This window comes from Ambystoma mexicanum, chromosome 9 (assembly GCF_040938575.1).
Source record: "Ambystoma mexicanum isolate Mex_15411 chromosome 9, UKY_AmexF1_1, whole genome shotgun sequence".
Lineage (NCBI taxonomy): Eukaryota > Metazoa > Chordata > Amphibia > Caudata > Ambystomatidae > Ambystoma > Ambystoma mexicanum.
This window is the reverse complement of record NC_090931.1, coordinates 359,102,409-359,121,997: the sequence shown is the minus strand read 5'-3', so window position 1 is coordinate 359,121,997 and position 19,589 is coordinate 359,102,409. Positions and strand designations below refer to the sequence as shown.

At 48.6% G+C, this 19,589-nt stretch overlaps 1 protein-coding gene across 1 annotated transcript in view; it reads left to right on the top strand.

The window, feature by feature from the left end:
• BAZ1B (bromodomain adjacent to zinc finger domain 1B) overlaps nt 1–19,589 on the top strand; it is a 769,492-nt gene that overhangs the window by 176,372 nt on the left and 573,531 nt on the right. Inside the window, exon 6 of the mRNA XM_069614785.1 lies at nt 3,017–3,214. Coding sequence (XP_069470886.1) covers nt 3,017–3,214 — 198 coding nt within the window. The remainder of the gene's footprint in view (nt 1–3,016; nt 3,215–19,589) is intronic.

Genomic DNA, 19,589 nt, shown 5'->3' with positions numbered 1-19,589 from the left:
ACTCCGTGCTGTGTTTTGGGCCCTCAGGTCCTTTCTTCCGTCCCTCAAGGGCAAGGTGGTGAGGATCTTCACCGACCACACCACCACCATGTTCTACATCAGGAAGCAGGGCGGTACCAGATCCCCAGCCCTGTCCAAGGAGGCTCAGGATCTGTGTCATTGGTCCGTCGCCCAAGGGATGTTTCTTGTGCCGTTTCATCTGGCAGAGATAAAAAACACCATCGCCGACTCGCTCAGCAGGGAGCTGCGCTCGTGCCAAGAGTGTCAACTACGACAGTATCTAGTGGACTGCCTCTCCCGACGGTGGGGCACACCCCAGATCGATCTGTTCCCAACGGCGACAAACTCCAAGTGCCGGAGGTTCGCCAGCAGGTTTCCCCAGCCGAGGAGCATGGGCGATGCTTTCTCGTTCCCCTGGGAGGGCCTGTTCCTATATGCTTTCCCTCCATTGCCGCTGCTGATCCGGCTCATCAACCAGCTCAAGAGTTCACGGTGCAGGATGATCCTCGTCGCACCTGCGTGGCCGAGGCAGATATGGTTCCCGGACCTTCTGGACTTGTCAGCGTCCCCGCCAATCAAGCTGCCAGTGGACGCGGATCTGCTCTCCAGGGAAGGAGGCTCCATCCTCCACCACGACCCGAAGTCGCTGAACTTGCAGGCCGGTTCCTGCAGCGTTAGAGTTTGGAGGTTACGACATACCGGCCGACTGCAGAGGTTCTTGCAAAGGCCAGGGCGTCCTCGACTCTTAAATGCTATGGACACAAATGGAAGAGGTTCTCTGTCTGGTGCCACGCACAGAAGATTAACCCTCTACGGATTACGGCTCCTCGTACTGCCGTACCTGTTGACGCTGGCCAATGCTGGGCTGGCGCACGCTTCCATCAAGATTCATCTTGCTGCAATCTCCTGATACACCAGAACCACGGGACGGACGTCTTTGTGGTCTCATCGTCTGGTGAAAGAATTCATGAAGGGACTGTTCAGATCGTTCCCGCCGGTGAAGGCCTCGGCGTGGGAGCTCAACGTGGTGCTGACCAAGCTCATGGGACCTCCGTTCGAGCCTCTGCACTCAGCTCTGTTGAAGTTCTTGTCGTGGAAAAGAGCGTTTCTTGTGGCCATCACCTCCGCACGACGGGTGGGGGAGATCCAGGCCCTTTCCTGCAAGCCCCCGTACTTGACTTTTCACGACACGAGGGTAGTGCTCAGGACGCACCCCTCCTTCATGCCCAAGGTGCTGTCGGACTTCCACCTCAACGAACCCTTGGTGTTACCTGTTTTCTTCCCGTCGCCTTCGTCGCCGGCTGAAAGGACTTTGCACTCGCTGGATGTGGCGAGAGCGCTGAAGTTCTACGTGGACTGCACGAAGAGTTTTCGGAAGACGTCACAACTTTTTGTGAACTTTGCACCTGTCAATCAGGGGAAGGCTCTCTCGAAGGCTTCCATTTCCAGATGGCTCTCCGGCTGTATCATGTACTGTCATCGGTTGGCAAACCGACCGCTGCCTGGCCGTCCGAGAGCCCATTCCACCAGAGCGATCGCAGCTACCACGGCGTTCCTATCTGGTGTGCTCTTGTTGGACATATGCAGGGCTGCTACGTGGAGGTCGACGCACACCTTCACGAAATTCTACTGCGTCGATCGGTATTCCAGGGAGGAGTCCAGGGTCGGCCAAGCAGTGCTGCGCAACCTGTTCGCCTAAGGTGAGCCTGGTGAGGAGGTAAGAATTGCTTAATGTTGAGGTTTGGATGTAATGCTTAATGTTGAGCCTTTGCCACCTCCCATGGTTGTGCATGTGTGTACTGCTATGTATTCTTTTATTCATGAGCATGTGAATCCATGCCAGACCCCATGCTGGAGAAGGAACAAGTTGCTTACCTGTAACTGTTGTTCTCCAGCATGGATTCACATGCGAACCCTCCCGCCTACCCTCTGCGGCTCTTCACTTGGTCATACTGCCACTTTGCGTGCTACCAAATCTGAGGATGGCTGCCAGAGGTGGGGCTTAGGGAGAGGGCAGTCACTGGCTGGGGGCAGTATGACCCAGAGATCAGTGATTGGTTACTACTAAGCAAGACTGATCAGAAACGAAACTGATACTGATTTCTTTTTTTTTTTTCTTTACCAAGGATTCCCAGCCTGACGGGGAATATTCATGAGCATGTGAATCCATGCTGGAGAACAACAATTACAGGTAAGTAACTTGTTCGTTCTGATTTATCTGCTTAGATCCACATGCGCCCACCCTCTTGGCAGTAGAAGGCATATAGACCTCTTACACCTTCTCTTCTGTACTCACCCATGCATTCTGCAGGGCTCCCTCTTGGCAGAAGAAAAACAACCAGCGGTACCTCGGCGCGTGAGGAATTTTGGGTACGCTACATGTCACCTTGGTCCTGTGAGATTTTTGTAGTTCACCTAACAAAGACTGATTTATTTCAGATGATTTTAGGCGGACTACAAAAAACGCCTACCACCACCCTATACCCCCACCCTCTGGTGGGATTAACTCTGAATCGGGGGGGGGGGGGGGTTTCATGCCCCCCCCGACCCAACCGAAATACACACCACGCACACATTCACTTACCCGTTCTCCCTCGATGGCGCTTCCGTGTCCTTGGATGCCTGCAAGCCCCTGCGTGCACTTGTTCAATTTAGGAAGACTGCTCTGTGAAGTCAGAGTAGTCTTTCTAAATAGTTTTAGTTTGTGTTAGTCTTTTTTTTTTTTAAACTACTTCACTTACTTTAAAGGACTGTCACGTTGTCGATGCCACTTTTCAAGTCGAAAAAAGATGCAACATTCTGCGACTGTTAGTAGATGTCGGACTGTGTGCACAGCATGTGAATCTAAACTGATGCATTACTCACCGAAATAGTCTTTCTGATGATTAAAGTGGTTGCCACATTACACTGATTGCTAATAGTGACATGACCTTATAAATGATATATTAATCTGTACCTTTTTCACTCCTAGTCTGATTCTGTATTGCAATTAATTTTAAATTGCTTTCGATTCCAGATAATCAGCAGCGTGCCTGTTGACAGCTTGTACCGCTCAGAGCGCCCACCCAACAAGGAAATTATACGGTATTTCATCCGCCATTTTGCTCTCCGTATTGGCACAGGTGAAAATGCCCCTTGGGTAGTAGAGGATGAGCTAGTGAAGAAGTTTGCTCTACCCAGCAAGTTCAGTGACTTCCTACTGGACCCTCACAAGGTATGTACCCTATGTTGGCTGGAGCCTACTGGTTTTGCATAGATGTAGACCGTACCAATATAAGGTGCATAGAAATAATTGCTACTTTTTTTTTGTAAATTTATTTTACTAGCATAAGAGCCATAAAACAAGATGGAACAGTACGGTGTGCATGCCCCTTCTCAATTAAACTGACAAATCCCTTTTTTTTTTTTTTTTTTTTACCCCCTCCCTCCTTGCCCCCCTTCTTACTCATATTTACAGAGTCAAGTTGAGCAGACCTGGGTTCATATTGCACACCTCTATAAAAGGACCCTACCTGGTGGGCTAAATGGATACAATTTGCGTGTCCTACCACACGCTGCCCTTTCCTTCTGAATCCATATAATGCTGGGCCTTGTCTCGTTATCCCCTTTTCGGGACCTATCTCTTTCCTGAGACTCAAAAGATATTGTGAAACTGCAGCCATTCAGTCTCTGCTAGGGCGCTGCTTCCATGAATCGCTTCAGAAATATTTTCCATAAAATATATTTCTGATGTTTGTTAATCTGCTTAGAATCACATGCTGTGCATAGGTCCGACATCCAGTGGTCACTGCGGAGTATTGCATTTTGTTTTTCGTAGTCGAAAAGGGGACGTCGACAAGGCGTGTCTGTAACACTATCCCTGTAGTGACGTGCGTTGTACCCATAATCCCTCACGCGTCGAGGTCCCTTAGATTGTTTTTTCCCGCCCAGCTTCTGGTCGCCTTACGCGGAGCTCCTAGAGAGACATTGCTAATACTTACTACGGACCTCGGTCCTTAATTATACGGTTTATATTGTTAAAGATCCCTCCCCTCGACGTTGGCTGTGAAGCTGTTTTCTCCGCCGAGCAAGTTTTCGACGGAGGGGAAGAGACGGAGGAGATCCTTCGGCGCTGCCGAACACGTGGCCTGGCCTCGCCGGCCAACATACAGTCGGGAGAGTGGGGGTCGAACTTTTATCTTCTCTTTGAGAATGTCTTTCTTTCTCCCCTACCTTTCCCTTGGGGTTATCACCAGTTATTATTTCCTCAGCTATGGAGAGGACACCTTTTAAGTTTTGCCCACGCTGCAGGTGCAGATACACTTGGAAGGCCAAACACAAGCTCTGTAATCGTTGCTTGCCCCTCGATCATAAGGAAGACAGCTGCGTGACCTGTAAGCTCTTGAAACCAAGAACTCTTAAAGAACGCAAAGTTAAGAGGTGGGTGGACTACGCTATGTCGAAGTCAGTTTCCTCACCCGCCGCCGCTGTTGCAGTAAGTGACGAGGAGGGTGATAACTCGACGGCCGTTACGGAAGTCATTAACCCCCAGAAGGAGCGCTCCTCGACGTCCGTCCCCGGCGGGCTCGGCTCACGCCCTGCTTATGGGGATGAACACCCCTGCGACAAGGACGCACACAGACCCCATAGGCCTAAGCACACAACCCAGGGCTCTTCGTCGAAGACGAAGGATCCATCAGCGCCGAAGGGGACGCACTTCTGAACTACCGGAGGGCTTTTCAGAGGGCGACGGAAACCTTTCTTCGACAATGTGGGAGCGTTCTAAGCGGTTTGAAGGTGAAAACACTGATTTCCCCCCTCTAGACTATTCAGGGGTCCCCCATGAGACCCTTGAAAGACTCCATTCTTGTATGGAGAAAATGGAAAGGTTTTTGGGAAACCAAAACCCACCCACACCCAAAAGACCAAGAGAATGGCCCCAGGATGACCCTAGGGTCAAGATTCCTAGGCTGTTTCCCCCTTCTACAGATGTATATGACCTCACTGAAGAGGAGCAATACCTCCAGGAAGATGAGGAATGTTTGGGTGGAGAGGAAGAACATGAGGAAGAGGGGTTTGAAGAAGATCCTTACACTAGTGCAGGAGCTTTCGAAGAAGATACAGCTACCTCGCAGCCCTGGCAATCCCCATCAGTGCAGCCTTGGCAATCGCCATCAGTGCACTCAGACCCTGATGCCTTTCACCCTTCTCCTCCCAAGGATTCACCTATTGGAAACACCTCTCCCATAGATGACCAACCTTCACTTAATGCACTATTGCGCAAGCAGCAGCGCATTTTGAGATAGACACAGGGGAGACTCTTCCTGACATAGACTTTGTAGAGAAAGTTCTTAAAGAAAAAGCCCCTGTTAGTCAGTCTATTCCGCTCCTGGCTTCAATAAAGAGAAGAATAACTCCTTCCCTTTCCAATCCGGCCTTAGTCAGAGGGGTCAACCCGCGGATAGAAAAGCTCTTCAGCCCTTCGTCCTCTGACCCTTTGTACATCAGAGGCCATTCTATTCCGGACTCCCTCGTGGTTACTAATACAAGAAAAAGAGCAGGGGTACCACTATCCACTAGTGAGGCACCACCTGACAAAGGGGGCAAAAAGCTCTATGCTCTGGGGAAGAGAATCACGACGTCCCCCGCCTTTTCAACTAGGATTGCAAATAACAATTCCCTACTAGCTAGCTACGCAGATGCACAGTGGAGCAAGCTGCGCAGCGAAGCAGAGGACGCACCAGAACCCCTGCGTTCACGCCTGTTAGCTACAATCTGAGGGAACTCTTGTAAACCAGGGCATCGTAAAGAACTCCTTAGATGCCGCAGAGACGGCTGGCCGTTCCCTGGTTCAGGGAATACTTCTCAAACGCCATGTCTGGCTGCGCAATTCGGGATTTAAGCCGGAAACACAGGCTTCCCTGATAAATAAGCCCATAGAACAAACACATCTGTTTGGGAAAGCAGTTGATGAGGCCCTAGAACATGCGAAGAAAGAGTTTGATACCATCAAGACTCTTGACCAAATTTCTAGGCTCCCTAACAGACGCGGCTATGGCAATAGACGCTCCTTTCGTGGCCAACGCCAGCAGCAAAACCAACAGCAATTTTACTCTGCTACCAACTGGCCCTCTAACCAGGGTAACACCCAGTTCAGTCAAAGAGGCCAACGCCGTGGCAGAGGTCGCGGCTCCAGCCCCAAAGGTTCCACGCCCAATAACAACAAATGACCCGAAGATTCGGGTCCCCTCCCATGCATCACCGGTCGGGGGCCGGCTAACATCGTTCCTTTCAGCATGGGAGGGAATATCGTCAGACCGCTGGGTATTATCCACCATAGCCCACGGATACTGCATCGAATTCAACGGTTCCCCGAAGTACAGACCCCCACAGAACCGACGCATGACACCGGAACACCTCACCATTCTTCTTCAAGAAGTAGAAGAGCTACTGAAAAAAGAAGCTATAGAGGGTGTTCCCCTATCTCAGGTAACGGAAGGTATTTATTCAGTGTACTTCCTTGTACCCAAAAAGGACTTAACCATGCGCCCTGTATTAGATCTGCGCCCAGCGAACAAGTTTGTCAAACCCCAAAAGTTTTGTATGGTGACCTTGCAGGAAGCAATCCCACTGTTATCACAAGGGGATTACATGACAACACTAGACATGAAAGATCCATACTTTTATATTTTAATGTTGCCAGGGCACAGAAAATACCGCAGGTTCAAGATAGAGAACAAACACTACCATTTCAGAGTAGTACCCTTCGGGATAGCATCTGCACCAAGGGTATTCACGAAAGTACTGGCAGCGGCCCACCTGCGCAGGTTATCATCCCGGTATACCCTTACCTCGACGACTGGCTCATAACGGGGGATTCTTACGAAACATGCTTCTCCAATACCCAAAAGACCGTAGACCTTTTGTTCCAACTGGGCTTCTCCATCAACGAAAAGAAGTCCAGCTTAGACCCCAGCCAAATCAAACAATTCCTAGGGGCTCTAATTCGAACAAAGGACGGCCTTGTCTTCCCCTCCAACGAGAGGGTCCAAAACATGCTGTTTCAGATCCCCCATTATGTGGCAGGTCGAGAGGTGACGGTACGCAAAGCAATGCGCTTGCTAGGGATGATGGTGTCATGTATTTATTTGGTACCTCACGCGCCTGCGCCCAATGCAAGAATGGCTCAACAGCCAGTGGTGTCAGGCCAGCGGACAATGGGACGATCTAGTGGTGGTCTCGCAGGCCTTGGTTCTCTCGCTACGGTGGTGGACAAAAGAAAACCTGTTATTAGGGAAAACTTTTGCCACACCCGCAGTGGAAGCCACTCTAACCACAGACGCATCCCTTACAGGATGGGGGGGGGCTCACCTATCCCATCAGACTGCTCACGGAGAGTGGACTCCGAGCTTAGCATCCAAGCATATAAACCTGCTGGAACTACTAGCGGTGTTCAAAGCACTGAAAGCCTTTCAGGAACACCTACAAGGAAAGACAGTGATGGTCCTCACAGACAGCACCACAGCCATGTACTACCTCAACAAGCAAGGGGGCACTCACTCTCCAGGGCTGTCCCAGAGCATCTGGAAGTGGGCTCTCAAACGCAACATGTTCCTACTATCACAACATGTACCAGGGGAACTCAATCTGCTAGCAGACAAACTCAGCAGAGACTTCCCCCTGCCCGTAGAGTACGAATGGCGGTTACAAGAAGACATCGTCTTCGTCTTCACACAGTGAGGTTTCCCAGAAATAGACCTGTTCGCAACTCTGGAAAACTCTCAATGCCAAGATTACACCTCCAGGTACCCCCAGAAAACCAGTCCAAGGGGAACGGTCTATCGATTCCATGGTCAGGGAAATTTGTTTACGCCTTTCCCCCCGACTCTCCTTCCCAACAAGATAGTGCACAAGATGCACCAGGAACAGGTTACCATGATACTAGTGACCCCAATGTGGGCCCGGCAGCCATGGTTCGCTCAATTGATGGAGATGTCCCTATCTCCCCCAGAGAGACTTCCCTGCCCGTACAACATGCTGTCACAGGACAAGGGCAGGACACTGCATCCATGCCCTCAGACCATGAACTTAGCAGCCTGGCTCCTAAAATCATTGAATTTGGACATCTACAACTCCCACAGAGATGTATGGACATCCTCAGGGAAGCCAGAAAACCTAATACTCGCCACTGCTATTCTAGCAAGTGGAAAAGATTTGTCATCTGGTGTAGAGGCAAGAGCATCAACCCGGTGGATTGCTCTCCCACGAACATTGTTCTGTACTTGACCCATTTACTGGATTCAGGTATAGTGTTCAATTCCATTAAAGTCCACCTAGCGGCACTTTCTGCATACACCACTTCCCAATTTAGTGTCGTGGTGGAAGATACCAGTTATCAAAGCCTTCATGGAGGGGGTAAAGAGAATACACCCTCCGATAGCTAACCCAGCTCCCGAAAGGGCCCTCCCTTTGAACCCATGCACAAGGCAACTCTTGAGGACCTCACTCTTAAGACTGCTTTCCTAATCGCTATCACTTCCTTTAGGAGAGTAAGTGAACTACAGGCTCTTTCTGTTCTAGACCCCTTCGTAACAGTTCACAAAGATAAGGTGGTTCTACGCACACACCCAAGGTTTGCACCAAAATTCATCTCTAAATTTCATGTAAACCAGTCAATAGAACTACCAACGTTCTTTCAAAACCCTTCCAGCTTGGAGAAAAGTCTGCATACACTAGATGTACGCAGAGCTGTCATGTTCTACATGGAAAGAACCAGACCACTGAGAAAGACTAACCAGTTCTTTGTCTCGTAGGCAGCAGGAAGAGAAGGAGATGCAGTCTCAAAGTCCACTATATCTAGATGGATTGTTGAATGCATCACTCTGTTACACTCTTGCTAAAAGAGAACTACCCTTCAAGCCAAGAGCACACTACTCGAGGCACTGGGGCATCCATAGCATTCATGTTCCCCTTGAGTCCATCTGCAAAGCGGCAACCTGGAGTTCTGTACACACCTTTACAAAACACTACTGTCTAGATGCCCACTCTAGATCTGATTCCCAGGTGGGACAAGCAGTATTAAGACATCTTTTCTCTACTGTTCCTTCTCGCAACCCACCTCCAACTCCGGGTACTGCTCGCTAGTCTATGCACAGCATGTGATTCTAAGCAGATTAACAAACATCAGAAGACAATGCATTACTTACCGTAAAAGCATTTCTGATGGTTGTATATGCTTAGATTCACATGCGCCCACCCTTCCTCCCCGCTCGGATGGAAGGAAATATAGACATCCTTTTCTATATCTCTCTTTTCTGTACTCGCTCACGTCTAGAAGGCTCCCTCGGCAGAAAAATACAAACAGAGGGACCTCGACGCGTGAGGGATTATGGGTACAACGCACGTCACTATAGGGATAGTGTTACAGACACGCCTTGTCGACGTCCCCTTTTCGACTACGAAAAACAAAATGCAATACTCCGCAGTGACCACTGGATGTCGGACCTATGCACAGCATGTGAATCTAAGCAGATACAACCATCAAATGCTTGTACGGTAAGGAATGCATTGTCATCCTTAGCTATTGCAGCCCACTAGCAGCAGGAAGTGTACCAATGGTGGGGGCTTGTCCTAGTGCTCGTCGCATTCTTCAAGCCAAACAAGACGAGGAAAGGGTCCATTTGATCTACCTGCCTCCCTAATCCAGCTCAAGACCTCGGTCCAGTACACCTGTACCCTGGGGCATGCCCACCACATATGCCAAAAATCAGCTAGTTCCACACCTATGCCAACAGTGAGTCTACTGTGGGAAACATTTTGGAGAGTGATACAGGGTCATATTGCCACCAGTGTAATAACTTTATTACGTGTAATTTGTACTGGCAGGATATTGATATTTTTAAAAGCCCTTCTGCATAACCTTCCCCAGAGGTTGTCCCCCAACTCAGAGCCCAGGTCCCTCTCCCATCTTGCTCGGAGACCCTGATCACCTCCTCTGGGTTCTAGTAAGGCTTTGTATAGGAGGGAAAAATGAGGCCTCTCATGTCTGCATGCCCGTCTAGGACCCTTTCAGCTGGGGTTAGGTACCTCTGAATGTGTGGCCGCGAGCTCTCTGACATGAATATCCCCTTAAACCTCAAGTAGAGGAGCACCGACAATTTACCAATACCCAGCACATACTCCAGTTTCTGAATGCTTATGAAAGTTCCCTTATGTACCAACTGGCCTACCCTACAGAGACCAGCCTCAACCCAAGACTGATGATGCTCAACCTCCGGTATTGGGTCTCTGTTCGGTGGGGCACAGATGTGACTCATCGGCAAGGGCCATGTAGTTGCCCCCTCTTTTGCCTCCCATGGCCAGGACTTCGCACATGGTCCCCAGTATCGGGTGTTCTCTGATGGGCCTCAGGAGTCTAGTTCTCGGGACCCAGAGCCATTCCCCAACCGTTGCCGCGAGCAAGTATTGGTTCTCGAAGTAGACCCACTGTTTGTGTCTTCCCGTAAATGGGGAGACAATACCCTAAGTTGGGCTGCCCTGTAGTATATCTGCAGATCTGGGAGACGCACCCCTCCTTTCTCCTTGGGGAGGGTCAGCGTCTCATACCCCTCCCTGGGTTTCCTGCTCTGCCATATGAATCTCTTAATCCGCTGCTTGGCTTCTCTCAAGAATTCCTCTGGGTCCTTGATTGGTAACATCTGAAACGGGTATGAAACCCTCTGTAGAAAGTTCATTTTAATCGCATTGAGCCTTCCCATCCACGATGGAAGGCCCTTATCCCAAGCCTCCATGTCTGAAAATAAACTATTAGACAAGGGGGTGGGGGCAATAGTTGGCACCGCCCAGGTCCTTGTCTGGTCTGACAATATTAATCCCAAGATATTTCACCCCCTCTGTCTGAATTCGGAGTCCCAGGGGTTCCAGTTCTGCCACATCCCTGGCTGGACCAAGGGCGAAGGGGAAAATCACAGATTTGCCAATGTTTACCTTGAACCCTGAGAACCTCCCAAACTCTTAGATTACCCTCATTGCTGCCAGGATGATTGGGTTGGGTGTTTCAAATGCAACATGACGTCTGCATACAGCCGCAGTTTAAACTCTCCCTCCCCAACCCGGATGCCCTTCACATGGGTGGAGCCCCCTCAGATAATATGCGAGTACCTCCATCGTTAAGGCAAACAGCAGGAGCGATAGGGGGCATCCCTGCCTCGTCCGCCGCTGCAGCCGAAAGGTCCAGGACAGTAGTCCATTGACCGTGGCCGAGTGGTGCTCAGAGGGCCTGAATGGCCTGCTGGAGTCCTTTACCAAAGCCGAATTTCTGCAGTCCCCCCTTGAGGAATTCCCAGTCCACTCGTTTAAACAGCCTTTTCCACGTCAATAGCTACCAGGACTGCGATTCCCTTCTGTCATCGCTTCCCTTATAAGATGTAGTGTTTTACGCATGGCGTCCGTTCCCTGCCTGCCCCGGATGAAACCCACCTGGTCTGAGTGAGGGGGTACTTTAAATAGGTATGGTAACTTGCCCGTCGTACACGTCACTTGGATCATTGCTCAGACATTACTGACCCACCTGGTCTGAGTGAGGGGGTACTTTAAATGGGTATGGTAACTTTCCCGTTGTACTAGTCACTCGGATCATTGCTCAGACATTACTGAAATTGCTGCCCCCAACCCTCATGTTCCATGTTTTGGCTTGAAAGGATCTAGGGTGTGCAGGTGCAGAGGTCACTTTCAGGGTTTCGGTCCAGCTTTTTGGTGGCTCTGCGCACTGGCACTGGACAGCTGATAACCATGGCACAGTGAAAGGACTGTCACTTTGTCGACTACTTCAGAGGACCCCAGGGCATGATGCATGTAATAATCGATGACCCACGTGATGAAACGGGTGAAGTTGACCCTTGTGTGTGGTGAGTGGGTGGGGCAAGAAGCTTGCAGTGCGGAAGCCCAGAATGAAACTGGTCTAACCACAGGAAGGTTCTGGGACACTTCCAAAGGCTTCAAAGGGTAGGATTACTCAAGCAGGGGGTTGAGACTGGTTGTTCTCGCTGGGGCGGTTTAAGACCATGCTGGATGGCTGCAACGGCAAGTTCAAGGTCTTCAGAGATGCTCCCCTTTGAAGAAGGGGTCTTGGCTCCATGAATATTTTATCAATTGCTGCAGGAGTCCTTTAATACAGGATTGCAGGTCGCCCTAGAGTCTACCAGTTGTATTTTCTTGCACCATTCAAGCTGGCTGGGGCTGTCCTATCATGCACAGCCTCTGGCCACATCTTCCCAGCAACAGAAACGTTGTGCCTGGATGTGAGGGCTAGGACTACCTCATTCATTCCACGTTTTGACCAAACACACACACCCACTTTGCCTGGGAAAGGGCTTACCTTATGTGGCTAATCATGTCCTGAACGGGCAGGAAGTTGGCCATCTTGTTTTTTGACTTGAGAAGGGTGAAATCATGTGGCACTGCCATTTTGGAGTATATGGGCATTATACTGTAAAATGCAAAAGTGCACAAAAGAATGTTAAAAAAAAAGTACAAAGGTTTCTGATGCTTGTGAATCTAATTGGAATCGCATGCTGTGCATGTAGTCCAACATCTAGTGGTAACCAGAGTATTGCATCTGGTCTTTTGAGGATTGAAAGGGGATGTCGACATGGGCGTGTCTAACACTATCCTTAACGTGACATGTAGTGTACCCAAAATCCCTCACGCATCGAGGTCCCTCTGATTGTTTTTTTCCGCCCAGCTAGCTGGTCGCCTTATGCACTGTTCTTGCCTATTGCAATATTGCTAGAATTCCCGATTGTTAGGGAGAATTCTGAAAGATGTGCTTATTCCCTTCACCTTAGACTCCCAGCAACTTTGCTGGATTTTGAGGACTTGTTTTTTTTTTTTACCTGGAGTGTGACCCTTTTTCCCCACTCATGTATTTTGATGCGTTTTACTCTTGTCTTCTTTGATTATGGAGTTTTAGACCACTGCATAGGCATCTTATCATGTGTATCAAACAGCACCCTCAGTGCACTGTCACAGGGAAGCCTTACAAACTTCCCCAATGGTTTAAATACCTTCTCTGGGATAAACTGTTTCCCAGAGAAAGTAGAGTGGCATTGACTTTGCTAGCCCTTTGAAATTCCTAGACCTAGGACACCCCATCTTACTATAGAGTGCTGGAGGGGTTACCTAGTATCCCCTGTGTCTAGATGCTCATGTAGCAGTCAAATGCTATCCTTTTCTAACAAAATGGCTGGTGGCAGTGGTTTTACAAAAAACTAACATGATTTGTCCTGACCGTGATCACCGGTAACATTAAATTGCGGGAGCCATGTTTTTCAAAATCGCGTCTGGGCCTCCTTTGTTTAGACAGGTCCCGGCCTTCTTTATTCACCCTTGCTTTATGGAAAGGTCCTAGAGTTTTACTCCATGTCAAACCTGGTGTGGCCCCTTTGTTTCATCGCCTTTGGCGGGCTTCAGGACTGAACACCACCTCTGGCGCCGAGTGTCTGAGGCAGGCAGGCAGTGAGGGAGGTGCCCGAAATTCCCTGTGCTTAGTCTTGTAGGAGACCCGAATGCACTCTTGCGCGATTGGCTGGCTGACTGTCTGGCAAGGACAGCCACCCTGCTTGGCGAGTGGTAGCTAGGCTGGGATGAATGGGAGGAAACTGGATAAAAGGCAAGTCTCTTGGCTTGGAAGGGAGTCGACCACTGGAACGAAAGAACCGAAGACAAGCTAGAAGAGGACGGCTGTTGCAGCTCCTGGACCGTTGGTTTGCTTGGTGAAGCCCTGCTGCAGCTTCGAACCGCCAAGTTCATCTCGACAGAGAAGCCCTTCAAGGACGACTTCTCCCTTTGAGTTGGTGGGACCAATCAACTCTTAAGCCACCTGGATACCATTCTCAGAGCCATTAAAATTTGTAGTACAGATTTATACCAAAGGTTTATTTGCTTACACCTGCAGTCCTAGTTGTGTGTAGTGGTCCCAAAGACTCTCTCCTTCACTCCTAAAAGGCATAGTGAAGGAGACCTTTACCCTGCAGTGGCCACATTTCAGAAAACATCTTGCCCTCTTCATGAGGATGCCTTTGACCCAACAGATCAAGTAGAGACTCCTCTTGACCCTTATTTACAGGACGATGATCCCTTTGAGGATCCCACTGATCAGACCCAGGATTGGGAGGATAACCCGCCTTGGCTGTCTCCTACCCATACCGCAGACCCTGATGCCATATCTATGCACTCCCCTCCTCCCCATCTCTCCGGCATCACCTGTAGATGACCAGATGGCATTTAACGGCATTCTGAAAAAAACAGCCGAACACTTCTAGATAGCCATGCAGGAGGCGGTGCTAGGTTCAGATTTCGTGGAAGACTTTTTAAAGGGGAAGCCCCCTGCCACCCAGACTATCCCCTTAATTCCATCAAAAGGCGCATCACCCCTTCCTTAACACCTTACAGAATCCAAAGTATCCCTACCGCACCTGTGTGCAGGTTAAAAAACACATTCTTACAATGGACAACCCTGCACTTATATCAATAGGCACTGATCATTGCTTGCGAAACAGATGCGTTAAGCAAAGCTAAGTCTTTACCTGCCTCCAAACATCAGGATCAAAACTGCAAAAAGTTGGGAGGGGGCGGGTCCACACGTGTCTAAAGTAGAAAACACATTTCGTAACAATTGCACATAGAAAAGGGCTTGGTATGCCTCTTGTTTTTTCCTCATCTTTTTAGTCTTAATTTTTTAATTGAATGAAAATTTGTATTTGGTTTATTTGTAAAGCGCAACCGGGCGCATAATCTTACAAGTTACAGAAACATTACAGTAATGGTTAAAGGCAGGAGACTTACGCTCTCCTCATGTGCATAGAGAGAAAGGAAAAACAGGAGTCCCATACTGGCTGAGGCATACCATAGTATACAGGCAAGTCAATAAGGATAAGCAAATACAATAAATATAGTAAGGCAAAGTGATCCTAGAGTTATGTTGTTTCCTCTTAAGGCAGGAGTCTGTGAAGGAGTCTTTACATGTGAAAGGCAAAGCAAGAAACCTCTAGGGTGGAAAAGCTATGCATTATGATGTCATAGAATGTTAGTGCTGTTTTCTTGTGGTGATTCGAGGAGGGACGGTTGGCGGAGAGAGCTGAAGGGAGGCTGAAGGGAAGGGAGCTCATAAGGTGTAGGGTCTTCTTTTCTAACTCATGTACTTAATAAATCAATATTATAAGCTTACCTACCTCTGTTGCATCTTCATAACAATGGCGACGAGGATGGGATGAAATGCCATGGATGGCAGGTGAAAAGACCCCAGCTGAAGTACGCGTGATCTGATGACTCTGACATGCTGCAGGCTCCTATGAACTGTTCCCTTCATTTCCAAGTTCGCCCTGTGTATATGTGCAGCGTAGTGCCTTAAGGCTGGCCCACTTGTGGTTCCTGTGAGCGGCTCCGGAAGGGAACTCTGTCCGCTACACAAGCGCGAAGAAGACCGGACTGTTTAGTCGCTGGATTCTCCAGCGAATCAGCGTTACCAGCTGACGTGAGTAGCTGTGGATGTCAGTGGGACAGGTGAACGCCGCCATCCGCGCAGGGGCTGCAGAGCAAGTTTTCCCGTCGTATGAGAAGGGAGAGGGCTGCTCCGCTACCAGGCAGCGTTGAGCGGCCCCGTGAGGAAGCCTACGAATCGGCCGCTCCGCTCGCCTGAAGCGTCGAGCGGCCACCGTGTAGGCGCTTCCGCCCGCGCAGGGGCGCTACGTGAAGAGCTTTTCGGCACCAGGAGCAAGTCCGGGAGAGCTGCTTCGCTGTCTCTCTGCCGTGAGCGGCCCGTGTGTGAGCCTGTACGCTGGCCGCTCCGCCCCCTGTGGCGTTGAGTGGCCGCTCTTCGGAGTTCGGAGTAAGTTCCCCAGGAAGACAGAAGTGTGTTTTGACTATTACAGCCCTCCCCTGGGGCCATCCGTCTGAACTTTTTTTTTTCTGGTTGGGCTCCGGCAAATTAGAGTAAACAGGAAGCAAACTTCCAACGTGAGTGCCGCATAATACTTAATAGAGGGAAAGGTAGACAGGATTACCGTAATCCCCTGAATAGAAGAACACAATAATTGTAAAAAAGGCACCAGTTTCCCGTACTACTTGGTCTTATGCTAAAGCATCAGTAAAGTAATTTGGGGTTGAAGGGGGACTACTTGAAAGGACATTGGAAGCGCTCAAAACGTGACCAGTTGCGCCTGGTACAAGTAAAATAGAACACGCGCACCGCAAGTCACATTTTGGGTGGCAGCGGACATGGCAGCTCTGCCAGGGATATCGGGTCCTCCCATTTTTATGTCTGCCCCAGGGACGGCGAGGATCGCGTGGCCACAATGGCGAAAGGGTTTTCTGCACTACATGAAAGCAGCTGGCGGAACGGCCTATTCTGCAGAGAGGAAGGTAGCATTGTTGTTGCATTTTTTGGGCTTCGAGGGCCAGAGAATTTTTGAGACTTTACCCCAACTGGCAAATGAGGGAAGTGGGGATGAATTAAATGAGTTCAAGTCTGCATTAGTGAGACTCGATAAGCATTTTAATCCAAAGAGGAGCACGATCTTGGAGAGGTACAATTTCCGGATGCGCACACAAGCCCAGGGTGAATCTGTTGAGGATTATGTGACTGCGTTGCGGCATCTGGCTCTTACATGCAAGTTCCAAGGAAATTTCGATGAACACATTCGTGATCAATTCATGACACATTGTCGGTCAAATAAGATAAGAGAGGAACTGTGGTTAAAGGATGAGCCGAGTTTAGATGAAGTATTGGATCTGGCAAAACGTGTGGAGCATTCCTTAGCATGTGTGGCCAAACTCTCCAAATCTGAAGGAGGGGAACCCAAAGAAAATAAGCCGGAGGTATTATCTGTGGCCGAGGGGAAGAACAAGAGGAGAGGAAAGAACAGAGTGACAGGGAGGAGTAATACCGAAGAGAGGAAGAATCAAGAGTCGATACAGAGATATGAGAAAAAGGAAGATAGGAAGGAGGAAAGACTATGTTATCGTTGTGCCAGTGCAACACACTTTGCGTCCTCTGTTGTATGTCCAGGACGCAAAAGTATATGCTCAAAATGCAAAAGGAGAGGGCATTTAGCATCATGCTGCAAGAACTACCAATTTGGACAGTCAGGCCAACGAAGAGTACTATATGTGAATGAGGAGGAAGAGGGGAGATCATCTGAAGAGGAAGTTGTTGTGCCATTGCAAAATGTTATTGTCAATACTGTTAATGTAGTTACAAATGGTGGGGAGCCTGATGATTGTGAACGACCGTATACTGTGGTGAGAGTAAATGGTCGTGAAGTATCAATGATGGCTGATTCGGGGTCAAAAATAACATTAATATCCAGAACTGTTTTTGAGTGCGAAATGAGAGGAGTAGTATCCGAGTTGTTAGAACCTGATATTAATCCAGGAGGGTATAACCAAGATCAGATTGATTTAGTGGGTTATGTATGGAGTAAATTTGAGTTTAAGGGGCGTAGTTGTGAAGGCAAAGTGTATGTTACCAAGAAGGGGCAATCTCTATTAGGATGGAGAGAGCAAAAGAATTTAGGGATCAGACTTGATCCCAATCACCCAGAACAAGTATTGCAAATATCCGAGGTGTCTATGGGTCACAACAGATATATGTCATGTTTTGGGAAAGTATTCAATGAGAAGTTGGGAAGGATAAGAGGGTTTCAACATCAAATAAAGTTAAAAAAGGGCAGTATACCTGTTGTTGCAAAGCTCAGACCAGTACCCTTTGCTTTAAGGGAGAATGTGAAAAAGGAACTGCAGAAGCTATTGGAATCAGGGGTGATTGAGAGAGCTGGGGGAGTTGAATGGGTATCCCCGTTGGTAATTGTGAAGAAAAGTTCAGGGGACATAAGGTTGTGTATTGATATGCGCGAATTGAATAAGTGTGTGCTAGTGGACAGACACCCACTACCGAACATGAGTGAACTATTGACCATGGTGGGTGGTGGAAAATATTTTTCTAAGTTGGACATGACGTCAGCTTATCAGGTCGAATTGGTGGAGGAATGTAAGAAAGTTACTGCTTTTGTGACGCATGAAGGTGTTTTTCAATTTAGAAGGATGCCGTTTGGACTAGCGTCCGCTTCATCTGTGTTTCAGAAGATCATGGATCGGTTGTTGAAGGGTATCAAGGGAGTGTTCTGTTTTCAGGATGATGTGTTGGTGAGTGGTGTCACAATGGAAGAGCATGACAGGAACCTACGGAAGGTTTTGAGGATATTTGAGGAAAGAGGTGTTACTTTGAGAGGTGAGAAGTGTAAGTTTGCGGAGGCAAAAGTGGATTATCTGGGACATGAAGTGTCGGGAGGTGGAGTTAAGCCCAAGGAAGATATGGTGAACTCTATTAAGAGTATTGAGAAACCGAAAAGCAAGAATGAGTTACGCTCTTTCCTTGGGATGACGGAGTTTTACCACAAATTTGTGATAAACTACGCTGATAAGGTACAAGAGATGAGAAAAATCCTTAAGAAGGGAGCGGATTTTGTGTGGAGTACCCAGTGTGACATGGAGTTTAACAGGATAAAGGAAGAAATAAACATGGCTAGTCCATTAGGATGTTTTGATACCAGGAAGCTAACCATGATCACGGTAGACGCGAGTGAAAGTGGTCTGGGAGCTGTGTTGTCCCAGAAGCAGGAAGATGGTTCCGAAGAGGTGATTGCCCATGCTTCAAGGGGACTCAAGGGAGCGGAGTTGAGATATTCTGTTTTAGAGAAGGAGGCACTTGCTTGCTATTGGGCAGTGGAACGATTCAAAATTTTTGTGTGGGGAGTGGAGTTTGTGATACGAACGGATCATAAACCCCTAAAAGCAATTTTTGAAAATAAAGGCCTGGATAAAATTTCTCGGAGAGTGGCAGGCTGGGTTACCAGGATGCAAACACATTGTTTTAGGATGGAGGTCATACCCGGTAGGGAGAATGTTTTGGCGGACAGTTTATCTAGAATAAGGGTGGCAGGTCCCGAAAGTACAGAGAGTGAGGAGATGGAGCTAGTGTTTGTCAACACGGATGGTATTGTGTCCAAGCAGGAGTGGTTGGACGAAGTGGAGAGAGATAATATCATAAGGAGGGTAATTACTTATGTTGAATCTACTACTTGGCCAAATAAAGTGGAGTTGGCGGAAGAAATGAAGCCATATTGGGAGGTGAAGGATGAATTATCCGTTAGTGATAATATTTTGTTCAGATGGAGTAGGGCGGTAGTCCCGAAAGGATTAAGGAAGAAAGTGATTGATCTGGCACATAGCGGTCATATAGGAATAACCAAGACCAAAGGTGTACTAAGAGAAGATTATTGGTGGCCGGGTTTTGATAAGGAGGTGGAGACTTGCCTGGCAAGTTGTCAGTATTGTGTTAAGAGTGGAAAGGGAGTGGTGGCCAGAAAACAACCATTAGTGGACGTCGGTCTTCCGTCCAGGATATGGTGTGATGTTGCCATGGACATACTTGGTCCCGTGGAACTTGGTTATGCCCGTGGTAAATATATTGTTTTGGTGGTAGACCTATTTTCCAGATGGGTAGACTTTAAGATAGTGAGGGAGATCACGAGCGAGTGTATGATAAAGGTTCT